We start from the raw sequence: 15,530 nt of genomic DNA on the forward strand, positions 1-15,530 counted from the left end.
CTTTTGGAACAATGCAAGGTATAAATAAATTTTGAGACTAAAAAGATTTGGTGTGGTTAACACAATTCATTAACACCATGTGCCAGTAGCTTCTACACAGCTTTAGAGCTTCTCAGTTTTTCTGGTGTCATGTGGATGCATGCTAAATATGTAAGATCCACAATTAAACTGAATTTATAATTAAGCGAGGCAAGTGTATAAATAATAGAGCTTGCTTTTACTCCTCAAGGCTTGAATGATGCAAGACCAGGGAAAGTGGCAGGATGGCTAGGTCACTGTATAAAGCTTATAAGTTGTCACCATCACCTAGCCATCACTTTATGAGAAAAACCATCAATGGCTCCAAGAGAAATGCAGGAATGTTCAGACTAAGTGTGCTGAATGACAAGAGGTAGTGGTCAGATAGGAAGGTATTTGCAGCTTTAATTCTCAACTGCAGATGCTTTTGCTGGTTGCTGAGTGGAGTGGGCATACGGTTGGAGTAGAAAGAAGGGAACTGATTTTCTTGCGAGAATGGAAGGAAGGACATTTCCAAAGCCTTCGATATATAGTTGACACACTACAGCCCGTGTTCAATGACTGAACTAGCTCCATAGCTGCCTCTAGTGGTGCTAATGCTCATTACATCTTCGCAGGCGGGGCAATGGGGGTCCATCCTATTTTCCCTCCTTGCGAAGCTACCAAAATAGTGTGATATCCTTCTAACCGTAATCTCAAATTTTAATTTTAAATTTCCTTGGGTATTTTTTTTTTACAGCAAACACAGAGTACTTACCATGTGTTGGGCACTATTCTAAGAATCTCACATATTATTATTGACTTGCTTAATTATCATAATCATAATAATCCTATGAAGTAGGTAGTATCATTATCTCTGTTTTTTTACAGATGGGGAAAATGAGTCACACAACTTTGCAAAGGTTACACAGCTATTCCATATGGTCCCCAGAATAGCATTGTGGATTGGCAGGAGTAAGAGAACACACACATGCATTAAACCCAAATTTAGTAAAGTAAAACACACTAAGTAAAAGAGAGTAATGAGAGCCCAGGGGATGTGGGAATTTGGATTCAAGTTCTCTCTTTGCTGGTGACTAGCTGTGTAGGTGAAGTGGTCACAAACTCACTGGCTTGTGAAAGAGCTAAAAAATCGCTAGAGTCCATTCCAGCCTTAACTTGCCTCTGCTTGATAACTTAAATCTTCCCCAAGAAATGGATGGCTCTATAGATGACCAAACATCATACACCAATAATCAGAAGCAGGATACTTACGACCACTCTGGTATATACTTCTTCAGCAAAGTCGATGTTGCGGAATCTGTTTTCTGTAGGAAATGTGTACTTGGTCAGCCACTCCAAAAGGGGCAGGTCTACATTAGTCCCAGCAAAAGAATACTGAGAGGCATGGATATGTGTATCAACCAGCCCAGGCATGAAGAACTCACTGGAAATTCAGATGAGAGGAAAAGAATTTAATAACATCGTTAGTCATTTTCCATATTTTTAAATCATGTTTTTTCTTGAAATGATTTAATTGTTCACTCCACCCAGGTTTAGAGCCAATGCAATCAGGCAACTGTAAATTATACTATTATTTAGAGGTCAGGAAATAAAAATGAAGCTCTGCAAGGAGAGATACAGCTCCTAAATTGGAATGGCGGGTGCGACGTTAACCAAAGATGACGAGGGGAAGACAAAGCACAACACTGAGCAGGAGCAAAGCAGCTGTCGTACAAGACATGAGTGAAGCTCTGATTTAATCCTCTGACTTTGTTCTCACAATTGGGGTTGCAGGACAGAGACCAAAGATGAGAGAGGGGGTCTTCAAAACTTCTGGAGCTGTGCTGAGGAACTATCCATAAGTCACTAAGGATGACCGAGGACGAGAAACAGGGTAGCCACCTTTAGAGACCCAATGGTCATCTTGACCTTGGCTGACTGCAAGAAATCCAGTCCTTTCCCATGTGATCTAGGGGTAGCAGCCAGAGTAAACTGAGGCTGGTTAGGGACAGGCAATCTTAGGTGACGAGAGTAACACTGGCTGAGTGGTGTAAATGGTAAGAGAAGATACAGTTGCAATGCTACGACAGCCATTCTCCAGTGGCTTCTGATCATTCCTGCTGGTTCTCTGATGCACCAATTGTCATATTTCTATTAATTCTTATAACAGAAAGTCTTGCAAAGATGTTTTTAAGAGTTTTCAGAGGTAATACCCACAGAATTGAGACAACCCAATGCTAACAGATACTTAAAGCTTTTCTAAAGAACTAATCCAGTTCACTGACATCTATTAAGTGTCTAATCTCATCCAAACAGATATTTGTTAAAAAGTATGCACCACCACTATCACCCTGAGTAACTATTAATTATATTTTATATACATAAGGAACTTGAACTAAAAATTTGACATAACAAAGAATCCTTTGTATTACCAATTCAAATGTATACCGCCTACACGGAAGACAAATAAAGCCATGGGTATCTAGATATGCCTTATTTTTTAAAAAAATGAGAACTAGGAATGGTGGTAATAATGATGATGGTGATGGTGACAGCAGGTGATGTTTACTGAAGAAATATGTGTACTGGGCACTTGGCACTGGGCACAGCTTCTCTGTGCATGTGGGAGACAGTTTATTATAGAAGTTAAGTATATACATTCTGACTCAGACTACCTGATTTTGAGTTCAGGTCCCACCATAAACCAGCAGTAGGATATTCAACATGTTATTTAACCCCTCTGTGACTCAGTTTCTCCTAATGTAAAATGGAGATAATAGTAGTGCTATAGGGCTGTTGTGAGGATTGAGTTAGCCTGTGTAGAAACAGTGCCTAGATAATGGAAAGCCCTCAAAAATATTAGTTGTGATGATGATGCAATGCTCACAACAAATGTATGAAGTAGTATTGTTATCCTCACTTACATAAGAGTAAATTGAAGCTCAGGAAATTTAAATAGCTTGAAAAAAGTAATCATTCAACTAGTCAGCTCTGGAGCCTACATTCAAACCCAGGCAGTTTGTCTGCAGACTCAGTACTCTTGGTCACTACCCTCTGTTTGACAGAACTTTTCATTCACTCTGAAAATGAAGAGCAGTGACAACCTGTATGACAAGGAGGTAGTGATAAGTGGGCCTACAATGTGGGGGTGTGCAGAGAGGGAGGATGAAATATGGATTCCTCTCAGGTGAGAGTCACTGACCTCCTCAGGATACTTCAGTCCTTGGGGCGTTTACCATCTCCACCAGCATAAAATGGAACGGCAGCGTGATTTCATCACGTAGTTGAATTGTTCAATCAAATAATATTTCCCAAGTATCTATCATGTTTAAGAAATTCTGCTAAGCCTTGCAGGGAGTCCAATGAGAAATAAGACATCTTCTTGTCCTCAAAGAGATTACAATCTAGTTGAGGAGATCAGGGGTGAGTGAGGGCATCTGTGTGTGTGTGTGTGTGTGTGTATGTGTGTGAGAGAGAGAGAGAGACAGAGAGGAAAGGTGGAAAGAGAGAGGCAGATGTGGTCAAAACATAAAGAGTCTTAGTGAGCAATTTCACTCCTAGTAATTTACCCAAGTGAAATAAAACATGTTTACAAAAAGGATTGCACATGTACAAGAGTGTTTATTGTAGCTTTATTCATACTAGTCTCAAACTGGAAACAATCCAAATACCACAGGAAATAAACTGTGATATATTGACACAATGGAATACTATTCAGCAATGAAAAAGAATGAACTACTGACACACACAACAATATGGATAAATCTCAAAAAATATTACGTTGAATGGATTCAGACACAAAAGAGTACATATTGAGTTATTCCATTTATATGATGTTCAAAAACTGGCAAAAGTAATCTATGTGATAGAAATCAAACAGCACGGGGTTGGGAGGGGCACACGGAACTTTCTAGGATGATAGGAATGTTTTATATCTCAATTGGTGTGTTGGTTACATAGGTGTCTACATTTGTCAAAATTTATCAAATTATATAACTAAGATCTATGCATTTACTATATAAAAATGTTTCCTAAAAACGACTACAAAAAAGTTGTTTTGGAAAGGGTCTTGAATACTCAGTTTCATGAATTAACATGTATTTACTATTCTGTAGCCAGAAGGGAGGCGATCATGAGGATATTTGTTTCTCTGTTTCTTATCTTCTTTGGCAGAATTGTGACATATTGAACCTCAGGATTAGGAAGATGAACCTGGTCATGGAAGGCACGTGTCAGGTGACTCCTTCAATCTCTCCAGCATGAGATTTCTGAAGAAAGATTATAGTGATGGGAACAGAAAGGAAACAGACACAAGAGAAGGAACTTGATCTTTCATTAATTCTAGGAAGCAAAGCAGAGGAATGAGTCAGAGAGAGTAAGTTTTTGAGCATGGGAGGCTGAACATGTGACACAAAGTATAGAGAAGATAGAAGGAAAGTCTATTTGATGTCATATTAAGCCTACAGTCAAACTATGACCTCCAAGTCTCAAAAAAAAAAAAACCATTGGAAATGTGGGATAAGAGGTCACAAAAGTTAAAGACGAGATTAAGATCTGAGCATCTCCTCTGTCACCTCCAGAAGTTGGTCCTAGAAGTTGGTAGTGCCATAAATTTCTGTAGAAGGAAGAACAAAACTAAACTGTCAACAGTACCCTCCACTTAAGGAGTGAGGCTGAGGAAGAAGGTCATGCTCAGTCTAGGAGTCATTGTCAGGAGGATATAGGGAGACCCAGGATAGAGAGGTATCAAGGAGAGAAATGAAGGGAAGGAGTACATGACAGTGACCAGTGTCAAAAACTGTAAAAGTCAAGGATGAGTGGCCTCAGGAAAGACCCCGAGAGCTCTCATTTCTACGCAATGATTGGAGAAACACCCAATTTCACATGGATTCAGTCCTTGTTTATGTAAGTACTTACTGAGTCTCTAGTATGTTTTAGTTACCGTGCTACTGTCCTAGGTGCTGAGGAGAGAGCCATGAACACAAAAGATGGGTGAAAGAGAAAAGTACTGGGCAAAAATATTTGGTAGTGAAAATTAGAATGGTAATGGAGGGGAGAATGAAAGTCACGTTTTGTTTTCCATGTAGGAGAAACCCAAGCATGTTCTGAAGGCAGCAGAGATGAAAGGAGTAAAGAAGGTAACTCAGGGCACAAAGTCTTCAGAGGCAACCGAAGAGCGAGGATTTATTGCATCTAAAGGGTTACTTTCCTCCAGAAAAGCTAGCAATCCTTTCTGGGAAACAGGAAGCATTGTGAAATGCTTATTAGTAGAAACATTCACATAATCAAAGTTATAGTCTAGGATATTACAGATATTGGCACATACAGGAGTGTGGACTGTCAGAGCTGCATGTGAGATTAGAGGTCACTGAGCCCAACCATTCATTTTGTAGAGAGAGCTCATTTTCAGACATGCAATTCATTAGTCATCCAGCCAGGATTAGGACTCAGTTCTCCACTCAAGACATCACTGGCAGCTAAGTCGTAGCCATCACAAGTCAAGCTGCAGGCAAAGCCGAGATGGCGCTTGGAAGCTGAAGCAGGTGGAGAAGCTCTCCTTTCTCCTTCTTCTTTTCAGCCTTCCTCTTTGCACCTTACTTAATCACTATCCTAATTCCCTTAGAATATCGCGGCTTCCCCCAGATAAAAACCATCAACTTCATATTCCAAACCTACAACGCTGGCCAGGTTATATCAGAATCTGAGGAAGAAGAACACGGTGCCCCTATAGACACTTATCAAAACATCCACCCATCTTTTAACCAAGTGGAAAACATTAATAAAAGGCCTACAATCAAAACACAGGAGTGTACATAAGGCCTGATTTGCCCAATCTATTCACACACCATTGTCAACCCTCATGAATATGCCCCACAGGAGATGCAATGGTCCCATGAGCCTGGGAGCCCTGGGCTCTGTGAAAATGACTGTTGTGTTGCACAAAAATGCATGGGTGTGAAACAAACAACAACATCTGTCTTTACTTAAAATTTTAGCATTTTGTTCCTCATGGATTTTTTTGCATTAATTTTGATTGTTAACAAAAATATCGCAATAAAGTATTATTTATCTTGATCACTGAGTTTTTTGCCCTTTCCATCACCCTTAAATTCTGTGCCCAAGGTGAACGCCTCACTCGCCTCACCCTAATCCTGGTCCTGCCAACCTCTCCCTGGTCCATGGCCACAATCTGACCCACTCCTACACAAGCATCACTCACAATGCTCCAGTCGTAATGTTCATTTTTTTTTAAAAAAAACCCACATTGTGCTGATACAGACCTGTAGACACACTGAATCTATTAAACAGACTGTCAGAGGTACCATCTTCTGTGGTATTTTAATCCTAACTTAAAGAAATTCAACTGCACATATCTTATGTGTTTAATAGAAGAATTACTTTGCATTTTAAATATGACTTTTTTCCCAAAGACTTCAGCCTTCTACCAAAGTTTAAACTTTTTCCTCCCTTACCAATTTTCTGTGTGTAGTATTTACAAGTCCCTTGGAATCTGCATTTGTTTGATGGATTTAACTCCAAAAGCAGCCTCATAAAGAGGGACAAAAGGATGTGAAGACCCATAGATGTGTTCACGCCTCTCCCCATCCTCCAGCCAGTCCATGGTCCTCTCACTCCTTCCCAACTCCATCGCGTCCACTCCCAAGCTTTCTTCTAACCCCTAAGGCACACAAGCAGGGGACTATAAATGTCAGTTGTTCTTCAACCTACATTCTCATGAAAATCTAGCAAGAGGAGGCAGATGGCAACACCAGAAGTGACTGGATTCCTCTCCATGCCCATTGCCCACGTACTTCCAAGCCCATAGAAAGGCAGCAGCCAGAGGGAAGGAGATAGATGTGAATACAAATGTAAGTGCAACAAACTTTTCAACTAGTCACGCCGTCTCTCCGGACGGTGGCCTGCCCTCCACCTCAAAGCCTTGGGGGTGGCCCAGTTCACAGGTCTGCTGCAGGGGACAAAGTGTCCACATTAAGTAGGACTATGCTTTTGCTAACAGCCTAGGAGATGAGCTCAAAGAAGGGAAGCGCCTTGCTTTCCATCTAACAGCAAAGCCGTAGTGTGAGGATTCAAGCCAGGTGTCCTAATTCCTCTGCAGTGTTCTCCTCACTACCCTAAAGTCACTTCCCAAGTTACAAAAATATTTTAGAATAAAAACGATTTTGATTGACTTTGGAGCTTTTATTGACTTCAGAAACATACTTGGCCTGAAGCAAGATAAAATCTTTGAGTTTAAAAAACGTATTCCCATTTCTATAAAACAAATCAACTATGAAACAAATCAAGGCTATGAAACAAATGAGCCAATCATAGGAAACACATTTTGCACAAATAATAAAAACTGCTAAAAGTAGTTGGAATATAAATTCGGAGCTCAAATGCCCCTGTGGAGCGAGGTCTTCCCCAGCCACGCTGTCCGAGTTACTGCTCCCACGTCTCCCCACTCTCCCATCCATAGCTTCTGTCTCTCACACGCCCTCTTCACCTCCTTACAGAAGGCAGCACGACCATCACTGTCGTGCTTGTGTATCTACGCACTTGTTTACACTCTGTTCTCCAAGAGCTGTAAACCCTCGGAGGGGAAAGACTTTGGAGAGCATTTTCACCTCCACATCCCGCTTCTTGCACACAGTAAGCTCAACAAATATTTGCTGAATAAATAGATGCATGACGGCAGCCTCTAGTCCTCAAAGCTTCTGTCCTCCAGCTTCCTGTTCTCTGTTTACCTTCCCCTTCCCATCTCACTTCTCAATAAAAAAAAGAAAGAGCCTTTCCGTCTCCCAAGGCAGGTTTCCTATCATTTGAGATGAGTTAGTGTCGTCCAGCAAAAGGGAAGTTGGCTGTGACTTACTGGTGGCTGAGTTCTCTGACTTCACACGGCTTGAAGCCCCATTCTTTGGCCAGCTTTTCTTGTTGGGAAGCTTCTTCTAAAAACACTATCTTTAAAAGAGAGAAAGAAAAGAATCACAAATTAATGAACCGTGGTCATTTGTCGTTATTAAATGTCTAAATCTTTTTAAAAGAGACTATACTGTAGCTGAGTTCATTTTAAAAGGTACTTGACACCAAATGGGATAGAATTTAGAGGCAAAAAGACAGGTGTCATTTCTCCTTTGATATAAGTACGACTTCAAAAATTCTAATCTGAAGATAAAAGTATTAAAAATGGCTAATTGATATCTATTTCACCGAACCCCCCCAAAATGATTAAAGGAAACAATTGTTTATAGAAAGTGTACCTCGCTGCAGATGAATATAAGATTTTTGCAGGCTGTTATGGGAAACCCACATCCAGAGGACACCAGTAGTACATCATGGGGCAACTTATTAACACAATATAATTGCACATAATAATTGTCTGACAATTGAATGTGGGCATGAACTATGTTGATGTTCTGATGCTAGACATCCGCTATCAAGGGCTCTGCTATATTTTTCTAGTACCGTGTATGAGACGGCAGCAGAGTGAGCTCTGGAATGGGGCTTGTGAGCCCCAGGGCAACAGCTGAGAAACTTTGGATGTGTCTCCTGATCGCTCTTGGCCTGTATGTATGTATTTCACAGGGCTACTGTGAGGACTAAATAGGATAATTTCAATGAAGAAGTTAGCACAACTGCGGAACATGCCTAATGCTAGATACAGTACATCTATTGTTGAATCTTTTTTAAGTACAGCGTGATTGCTTTCTCTATAAAAAATGAATTGCAAAGCAAGAAAGGGGAAGGAAGGATGAAATATATATGCAGGAAATATCCTGTTTCATTTTTAAATGCAATATCGTGAGAATAAATGTTTCATGGAAATTGAAATACTGAAAAATAAAACTGGTAGATAAAATGTATCTAATTAATTAGAAGCAAGGCAATATATCATGGGAAAAAGAGTTTGTGGAACTGAAAATAAAACAAAAGAAATATTGACTTCTCTATTCATTGACGATATCCCTTTTTGAAAAATTGGGATTTTCGTCAGAAAAGAAAATAAAAATGTAATTCTTACAAATAAGGAAAGGAAATTCAATGATTCTAAAAACATATTCAAATCAATAGATATCAAAACAGATACAAAATTAATGAAAAATAACAAAATCAATAGATGTGAGAGCTGATTTACCATTAAAGCCATAAACAAATAAATGAATAAATAAATATAATATTCGTAAAGCACTACATTCATACTTTTGAAAATATATTTGAAATAAATGGTTTTTGAGGAAAACATAAATGATCAAAATTTATTCTGGAGAGATAAATAAACTGAATGAACTAGTAATTCTGGAAGGAACTGAGGAGGTTTTACTAACCTTTCAAGAAAGTTCATGGTTCAGAACCACGCAGTCTATTAGAAATATAATGCCTGTCACAAAAGCAAGCCACATATGCAACTTAATATTTTCTAATAGCCACACTAAAAGTGTAAAAAGGAACAGGTAAAATTAATTTTAGTAATATGTTTGATTTAACATAGCCATGATAAAAGATTATCATGTTAACATGAAATCAATATAAAAGCTATTAATTTTACTTTTTTTGGTACATAGGTCTTTAAAATCCAGGGTATATTTTGCATTTGAAGTACATTTCAATCCCATTAAATTTTCATCAGAAATACTTCATCTGTATATTTAGACTTTATGTAATTTCCAAAAAGTGGATTCACATATCCACTGAGATGAGTATCGATTTTTAATGAAAATTCAATTAAAAATAAAAATAAGAAATAAAATATTTAAACACTCAGTTCCTCAGTCGTACTAGCCACATTTCAAGTGCTTAAGATGCCATATTAGACAGAACACATTCAGAGAATTTCATAGCAAATTTCTTTTCAACTTACAAAGAACAGAAAATGTCTGTACTAGGTAAAGAGCTCCAAGCATGGAGAAAGAATGGACACTTCTTTATTTCTACAAAGCTAGCATAACCCTCATGCCAACACCTAACGAAGCACACGCACATATACAAACACAGATATGCAAACAAAGAGAGAAAATTACAAGCCAGTGTTATTTAATCATATAGACGCAAAAATAATCCCAATAATACACTGGCAGTAAAAAGCAAAAATACGTTAAAATAATAATTCAGCATGTCTGCAGCATGTGAGCTTCATGTATTCCAACCAAGCGAGACACTCATCGTCTATCGACTTATAGCAGATGTTTAGTAGTTAGGCAGGGGCCCAACTCTTCAAAGACTGCTGGAAGAAATCCACCTACCCTCTTTTCTGTTTTCTGTAGTCAACACTGAAACCAGAATCTACTTTCTCCGCACATACACAACAGGGTCTTGAGCTGTACTATTATCCTCACAGAGCTCTGTGCTTCCTTGTTCCTTGTTCCTCCTGAGCTACCAACACTCACTGCTTACCAGGACCCCTCACTGTGACCTCTTGTTACTGCCCCTCCATAAGCAGCAAACTCCCCTGTGTCTTCAATATCTGCTCTGAGTTTCTTCCTTCTACAACTGGGGCTCTTCCCCAAGGACATGGCTTCCCCTACTCTTCTCAAATGGCAAGTATATATACACCAGCGTCAGGCAATGAGTTTTGTACCTTCTGCACCCACCATGGCCATTTCCAGACCATTTTTCCTCCAGCTTCTTGCAAACATAGGAAGCTCCTTTAAGACCCACCCCTTTCACGTTTCATGAGCATCTTTCCCCTCTCTCATTGTTCAAATCTGTTGTGGTCTGCCCCACTCTTTCTCTCCATTCCAAGCCCTGCCTGCATTCCTTATAAAATCAACATGGACGATCCTTTTGACACCATGGCCACCTGTATCTGTAAACCTATCTTCAGGCATTTGTTCATGAACAAAGAAAGTTCATGAACTTTCCATCAAGGCCACACCTTGGACATGGTCATGAAGCATCACTGCTTCACCTCCAAAACCAGTGAATCGCACATGTGACCACAACCTCTCCTTTTTCCTATTTGACACCTTAGCTATTCCAACCAATCTCCCACCTTGAAAAGCCCTGCGTTTACTTACTCCTATCTGCTTCCCCCAGTCTATCAGTCGTCTTCTTTCACCATTTTCCTTGTCCAGCTTAAATTCCACCATCTGTTATTTCATATTTCTTGTGTCTTCTGGTTAACATACATGTGGTAAAAATTCAACCATGACTGAACCCATCCCTCCCCTTCTCTGGGTTGCCCCTGAGGAACTGAGCAGCAGTGGAGCAAAGCACGCAACACGGTAGAGGAAATACCCATAGTCATCGAGTTCCAATGTGCTCCAACTTGTGCTATGCCTGGCGTCCTAAGACATCTCTCTAGCACTGTGGTCCTTACCGTTAATAAAACTGACAGCAGACGTAATTGCTTACCCACTGACAGATCATTAGAAATACTTTTTGGTGATAGATTAATATACAATTTTTATCAGATAACTCAGAAGGAGTTCAAAGAATTGAGGGAGATTGCTGTAACAAAGCTTGCATTCCCATCTACTTGATTTATGTGAAAATATTTCTCAGCACTTACATCTATAGAAATGGAAAACAAGAAAAAAAATTGATGCTGCTCCTATTTCATTCTACCAACAACTAACACTCATCCACAGATATTATCTAGTTGGAGGAAAAACCCACTCTTTTTACTTTACATTTAACAAATTACCTTTCAAAATGTGTAATATATGTTTTAAAATTTGTTTATGGTCCCAGGAAATTTTAAACATTTAAACTTATGCACACAGGTTTTATTGCAATGGTTGATCAATGAAAGACTGTCAGGTGTAAAATTATATTGCATTAGCACAAACTCTATAAGGAAAGTAGAATAGAATTAGTGATTCAAGAAGAAACAGGGACTATAAAGCATTTCAGATCATTAAAGAGAAGCTGGTTCAGGATTTTTTAACAGATTAAGGTAGATATCAAATTGCTATATTTTGATTCCATCAGATACATTGTAAAAAACAATGGCACAGCTTAATTTTAACATGTATATATTTATAATTTGCCAGAAATTATGAGCTTTATATATATTTAAATTTAATACAAACTATACACATCAACTTCTAAAAGTGCAAAATATGTAGGGTTTTTCAAAATTATTTTGGGGGCACATTAGTAAAGAAAAATGTGAAGAGGGGGCCGGCCCCGTGGCAGAGTGGTTAAGTCCGTGCTCTCCGCTTTGCCGGCCCAGGGTTTCGCTGGTTCGGATCCTGGGCGCGGACATGGCACTGCTCGTCAGGCCACGCTGCGGCAGTGTCCCATATGCCACAACTAGAAGGACCCACAACTAAAACATACAACTATGTACTGGGGGGATTTGGGGAGAAAAAGCAGAAAAAAAAAAAGATTGGCAACAGTTGTTAGCTCAGGTGCCAATCTTTAAAAAATTATTTTTTTAACTGTGAAGAGCATTTCTCCAGTCAACTCCTGTTCCAGCCTCTACCATGAAGATTTCAAATCTGCCTTCTCTTCAGATCTCTCACCCTACTCACCCTGAAATGTACATCAAACACGTGCAATAATGAAAAATTGCGAACAATTTCAAAGTCAAGCAGGGATTGGTTAAATACAACTAAACACGGCAGCAATGAAAAGTACCAGTGAAGACACATTTACTACTTATCCAGGATATAATCTTAAGATTTTTTAAAAATGCAGGTTACTAGGACATGGATGGTATGATCATCACATTTTTTATAAGAATATGGTGTGTGTGTGTGTGCTGGTGTGTTAGAGCTGGTGTGTTTAAATGCTGACAGTGGTGATTATCTCTTTATGATAGATCTGGGGGATAATTTTTGCTTTACTCTTTACACTTTTTTAGATTCAAAATTGTTAATAATAAATGTCTTCTTATAGCTGAAACAATGAAATTAATTCCATTTAAAATGTATATGAAGGGGCCGGCCTGATGGACTAGTGGTTAAGTTCACATGCACAGCTTCAGCAACCTGGGGTTCATGGGTTCGGATCCCAGCTGAAGAGCTACACACCACTCATCAAGCTATGCTGTGGCAGAGTCCCACATACAAAATAGAGGAGGATTGGCACAGATGTTAGCTCAACGACAATCTTCCTCAAGCAAAAAGAGGAAGATTGGCAACAGATGTTAGCTCAGGACCAATCTTCCTCACAAAAATAAAAAATAAATAAAATAAAATACAATGCATATGAAAATATAAAGTAAAAAAATAGAAATATATAAATATAATCTCTAGTCATGGAGCCTATGGTTGGGTAGTTAAGACACACAGATAGATCAGGAATGAGGTAGGGGAGGGCATGATGACAGTGCAATGGACCCCACCAGTTCCGATGGAGACAGAAGGTATGGCAAATGTTTTCTTTATGGAGCAGTAGCTCTTTCATCTTGAGGTTACCTGGGCTTATGTGGCCATTCATTTACTTGTTCGATCACTCACCATCAAGGGTGCCTATCATGGCCCAGGGCCTTCCTCTTCACAGGGCACAGAGTAGGTGGGCTGTCAAGCACATACTGAAGTCATTAAAAACCAAGTTTCATAAAATCATAAAATCACAGATGGTGCCAGCTGGCAGGAACCTTCTCATCCGACCCTCTTGTTTTCCAGATGAGGAAGTTGAATCCTTTCTGTTAAGCAAACAATTTCAAGTGTTCTCTTATTGAAACTGGGACTATTTAGGATGAGCAATAACGAGAATGTCAGGAATACTAAAGCCAAAAGCAGATGAGTAATGACTGTCAGCCAATGAAAAAAAATCTCCACAAGATACAGGCTGCAAACACCAGATGGCGAATTTGGACAACAGGCTTGTTGCTATGGAACAGAGTAAACTTCTCCTTAGGTCATTGTAAAAGAGCTTGGCCATCCACAAAAATAAGGTAACATGTAACTACATACACAAAATCCATGTTTCAGCCCTATAGTGGGAAATAAAATCAGATAAAAATATGAGGTCTCAAAGATTTCTGAAGCTTTTGGACAGAGATGAAAATTGCCATATTAGCTCAATTCACATTAAACAGATCAATGGAAAAGAAAGATGAAGTGAGATTGTCTTAAAAACAAAACAAAACAAAATCCCTGTCAGCCTATAAAGGTAGAATCGAGTGAATTCATGTTACAAAGGCACCAAGGAGGCGCGAGGCACAAGGGACTTAGATCTTCAGGTCCGATATTCTCATTTCACAGATGAGGAAATAGACCAGGCTATGTGACTCATCGAAGGTCACAGGGCAAGCCAGGAGTATGTAGTGGACTTGACCCATCTTCTCAGAGTTTCTCCCAGGCCTCTATGACTGCATCTCTAATAGTATAAACCAAACGTCAGCGAACTTTCTATAAAGGGCCATATAGTAAATATTTTAGACTTTACGGACCACATTGTCTTTGTTGTAACTACTCAGCCTTGTCATTGTAAAGCAAAAGCAGCCATAGACAATATATAGGCAAGTGGGTGTGGCTATGTTCCAATAAAACTTTATTTATAGAAGTGAAATTTGCATTTTATATAATTTTCACTTGTTGTGAAATATTCTTATTTTTTAACCATTTAAAAATGTGAAAACCACACTTAGCTCACTGGCCCCAAAAAATCAGGCAGTGGGCTAGATTTGACTCATGGACCACAGTCTGCCAACCTCTGATGCAGACTCCTAAAAAGATGCATGTAAATTAAAATTGTATAATTTGAAGACCATCTCAGGGGCTTCCACTAGCATTTCCAGGAAGCTTTATCTTAATTTATGATTGGTTTTCAATTGGTAATAATTTTTAACAAGTTTTCCTTTAACTTCAGGGCCTGACAAAATACTCTTGGAAAAGTACAAATTCTGGGTGTCTTCTAAGCCCTATTTTGTTGTAGAAAACATATAGTTTTTGATAGATTAAAAAGTAACTTTAGTAATTTTTCTAATCTCTACTGAAGACATCGGTAATGATTCATTGGTATTTAGTAAGTTTTTATTAGAAAAATAAAGCAATATGTTTCAAAATGATAGGATGTCCGATAATAATAAAAATACTTAAATGTACCTACTGTGTGCAAGACACTGCCCGACACACTTTACGTGTATTAATTCATTCAAACCTTGAAAGAATCCTGTGAGGTAGGTACTACTACTAACCCCATTTTACAGATGAGAACACTGAAGCACACAGATGTTAAGTTCCTTCCCCAAGATTACAGAGCCGGTAGGTGGTAAATCTAGAATTTAAACCACAATTGGCCTCCAGGCTGGGGACTATTAAACACTAATGTTATACATTTTTAAAAACTGTCTTTCATACAAAAATAAAACAGCCCTCCCCTTCTCTTTCTTTTTTCTTTATAAAATGTTTCTTGGTGGCTTTCTTCTTCCTTCCCTTCCCTTAGAATAGCCCAAGCTGATGGGCCTGATGGGGCCAAGAATGTGGAGGTAATCAGGTCTATGGGGGTGATCAAGGCTGAGAAGAGGACCAGGGGCACTGGGGCTGGAGAAGTACAGAGTCAAGGAGGCAGGTTAAGGGGCAGGGGTATGGCTGAGAAGACAGCCACCAGGGTCAGGAGACTGATTACACAGAGGGGTA

General features: G+C 39.1%; 1 protein-coding gene across 1 annotated transcript in view; it reads right to left on the minus strand.

Moving 5' to 3' along the window:
• The window catches only part of GDA (guanine deaminase), an 86,635-nt gene that overhangs the window by 34,823 nt on the left and 36,282 nt on the right, over positions 1 to 15,530 (minus strand). The window contains exons 2-3 of the mRNA XM_070495683.1: positions 7,871 to 7,959; positions 1,273 to 1,444 (exon numbers count right to left, since the gene is read on the minus strand). Of these exons, the coding sequence (XP_070351784.1) occupies positions 1,273 to 1,444; positions 7,871 to 7,959 (261 nt within the window). The remainder of the gene's footprint in view (positions 1 to 1,272; positions 1,445 to 7,870; positions 7,960 to 15,530) is intronic.

The sequence above is a fragment of the Equus asinus genome, chromosome 23 (assembly GCF_041296235.1).
Source record: "Equus asinus isolate D_3611 breed Donkey chromosome 23, EquAss-T2T_v2, whole genome shotgun sequence".
In the NCBI taxonomy this organism is placed as follows: Eukaryota; Metazoa; Chordata; class Mammalia; order Perissodactyla; family Equidae; genus Equus; species Equus asinus.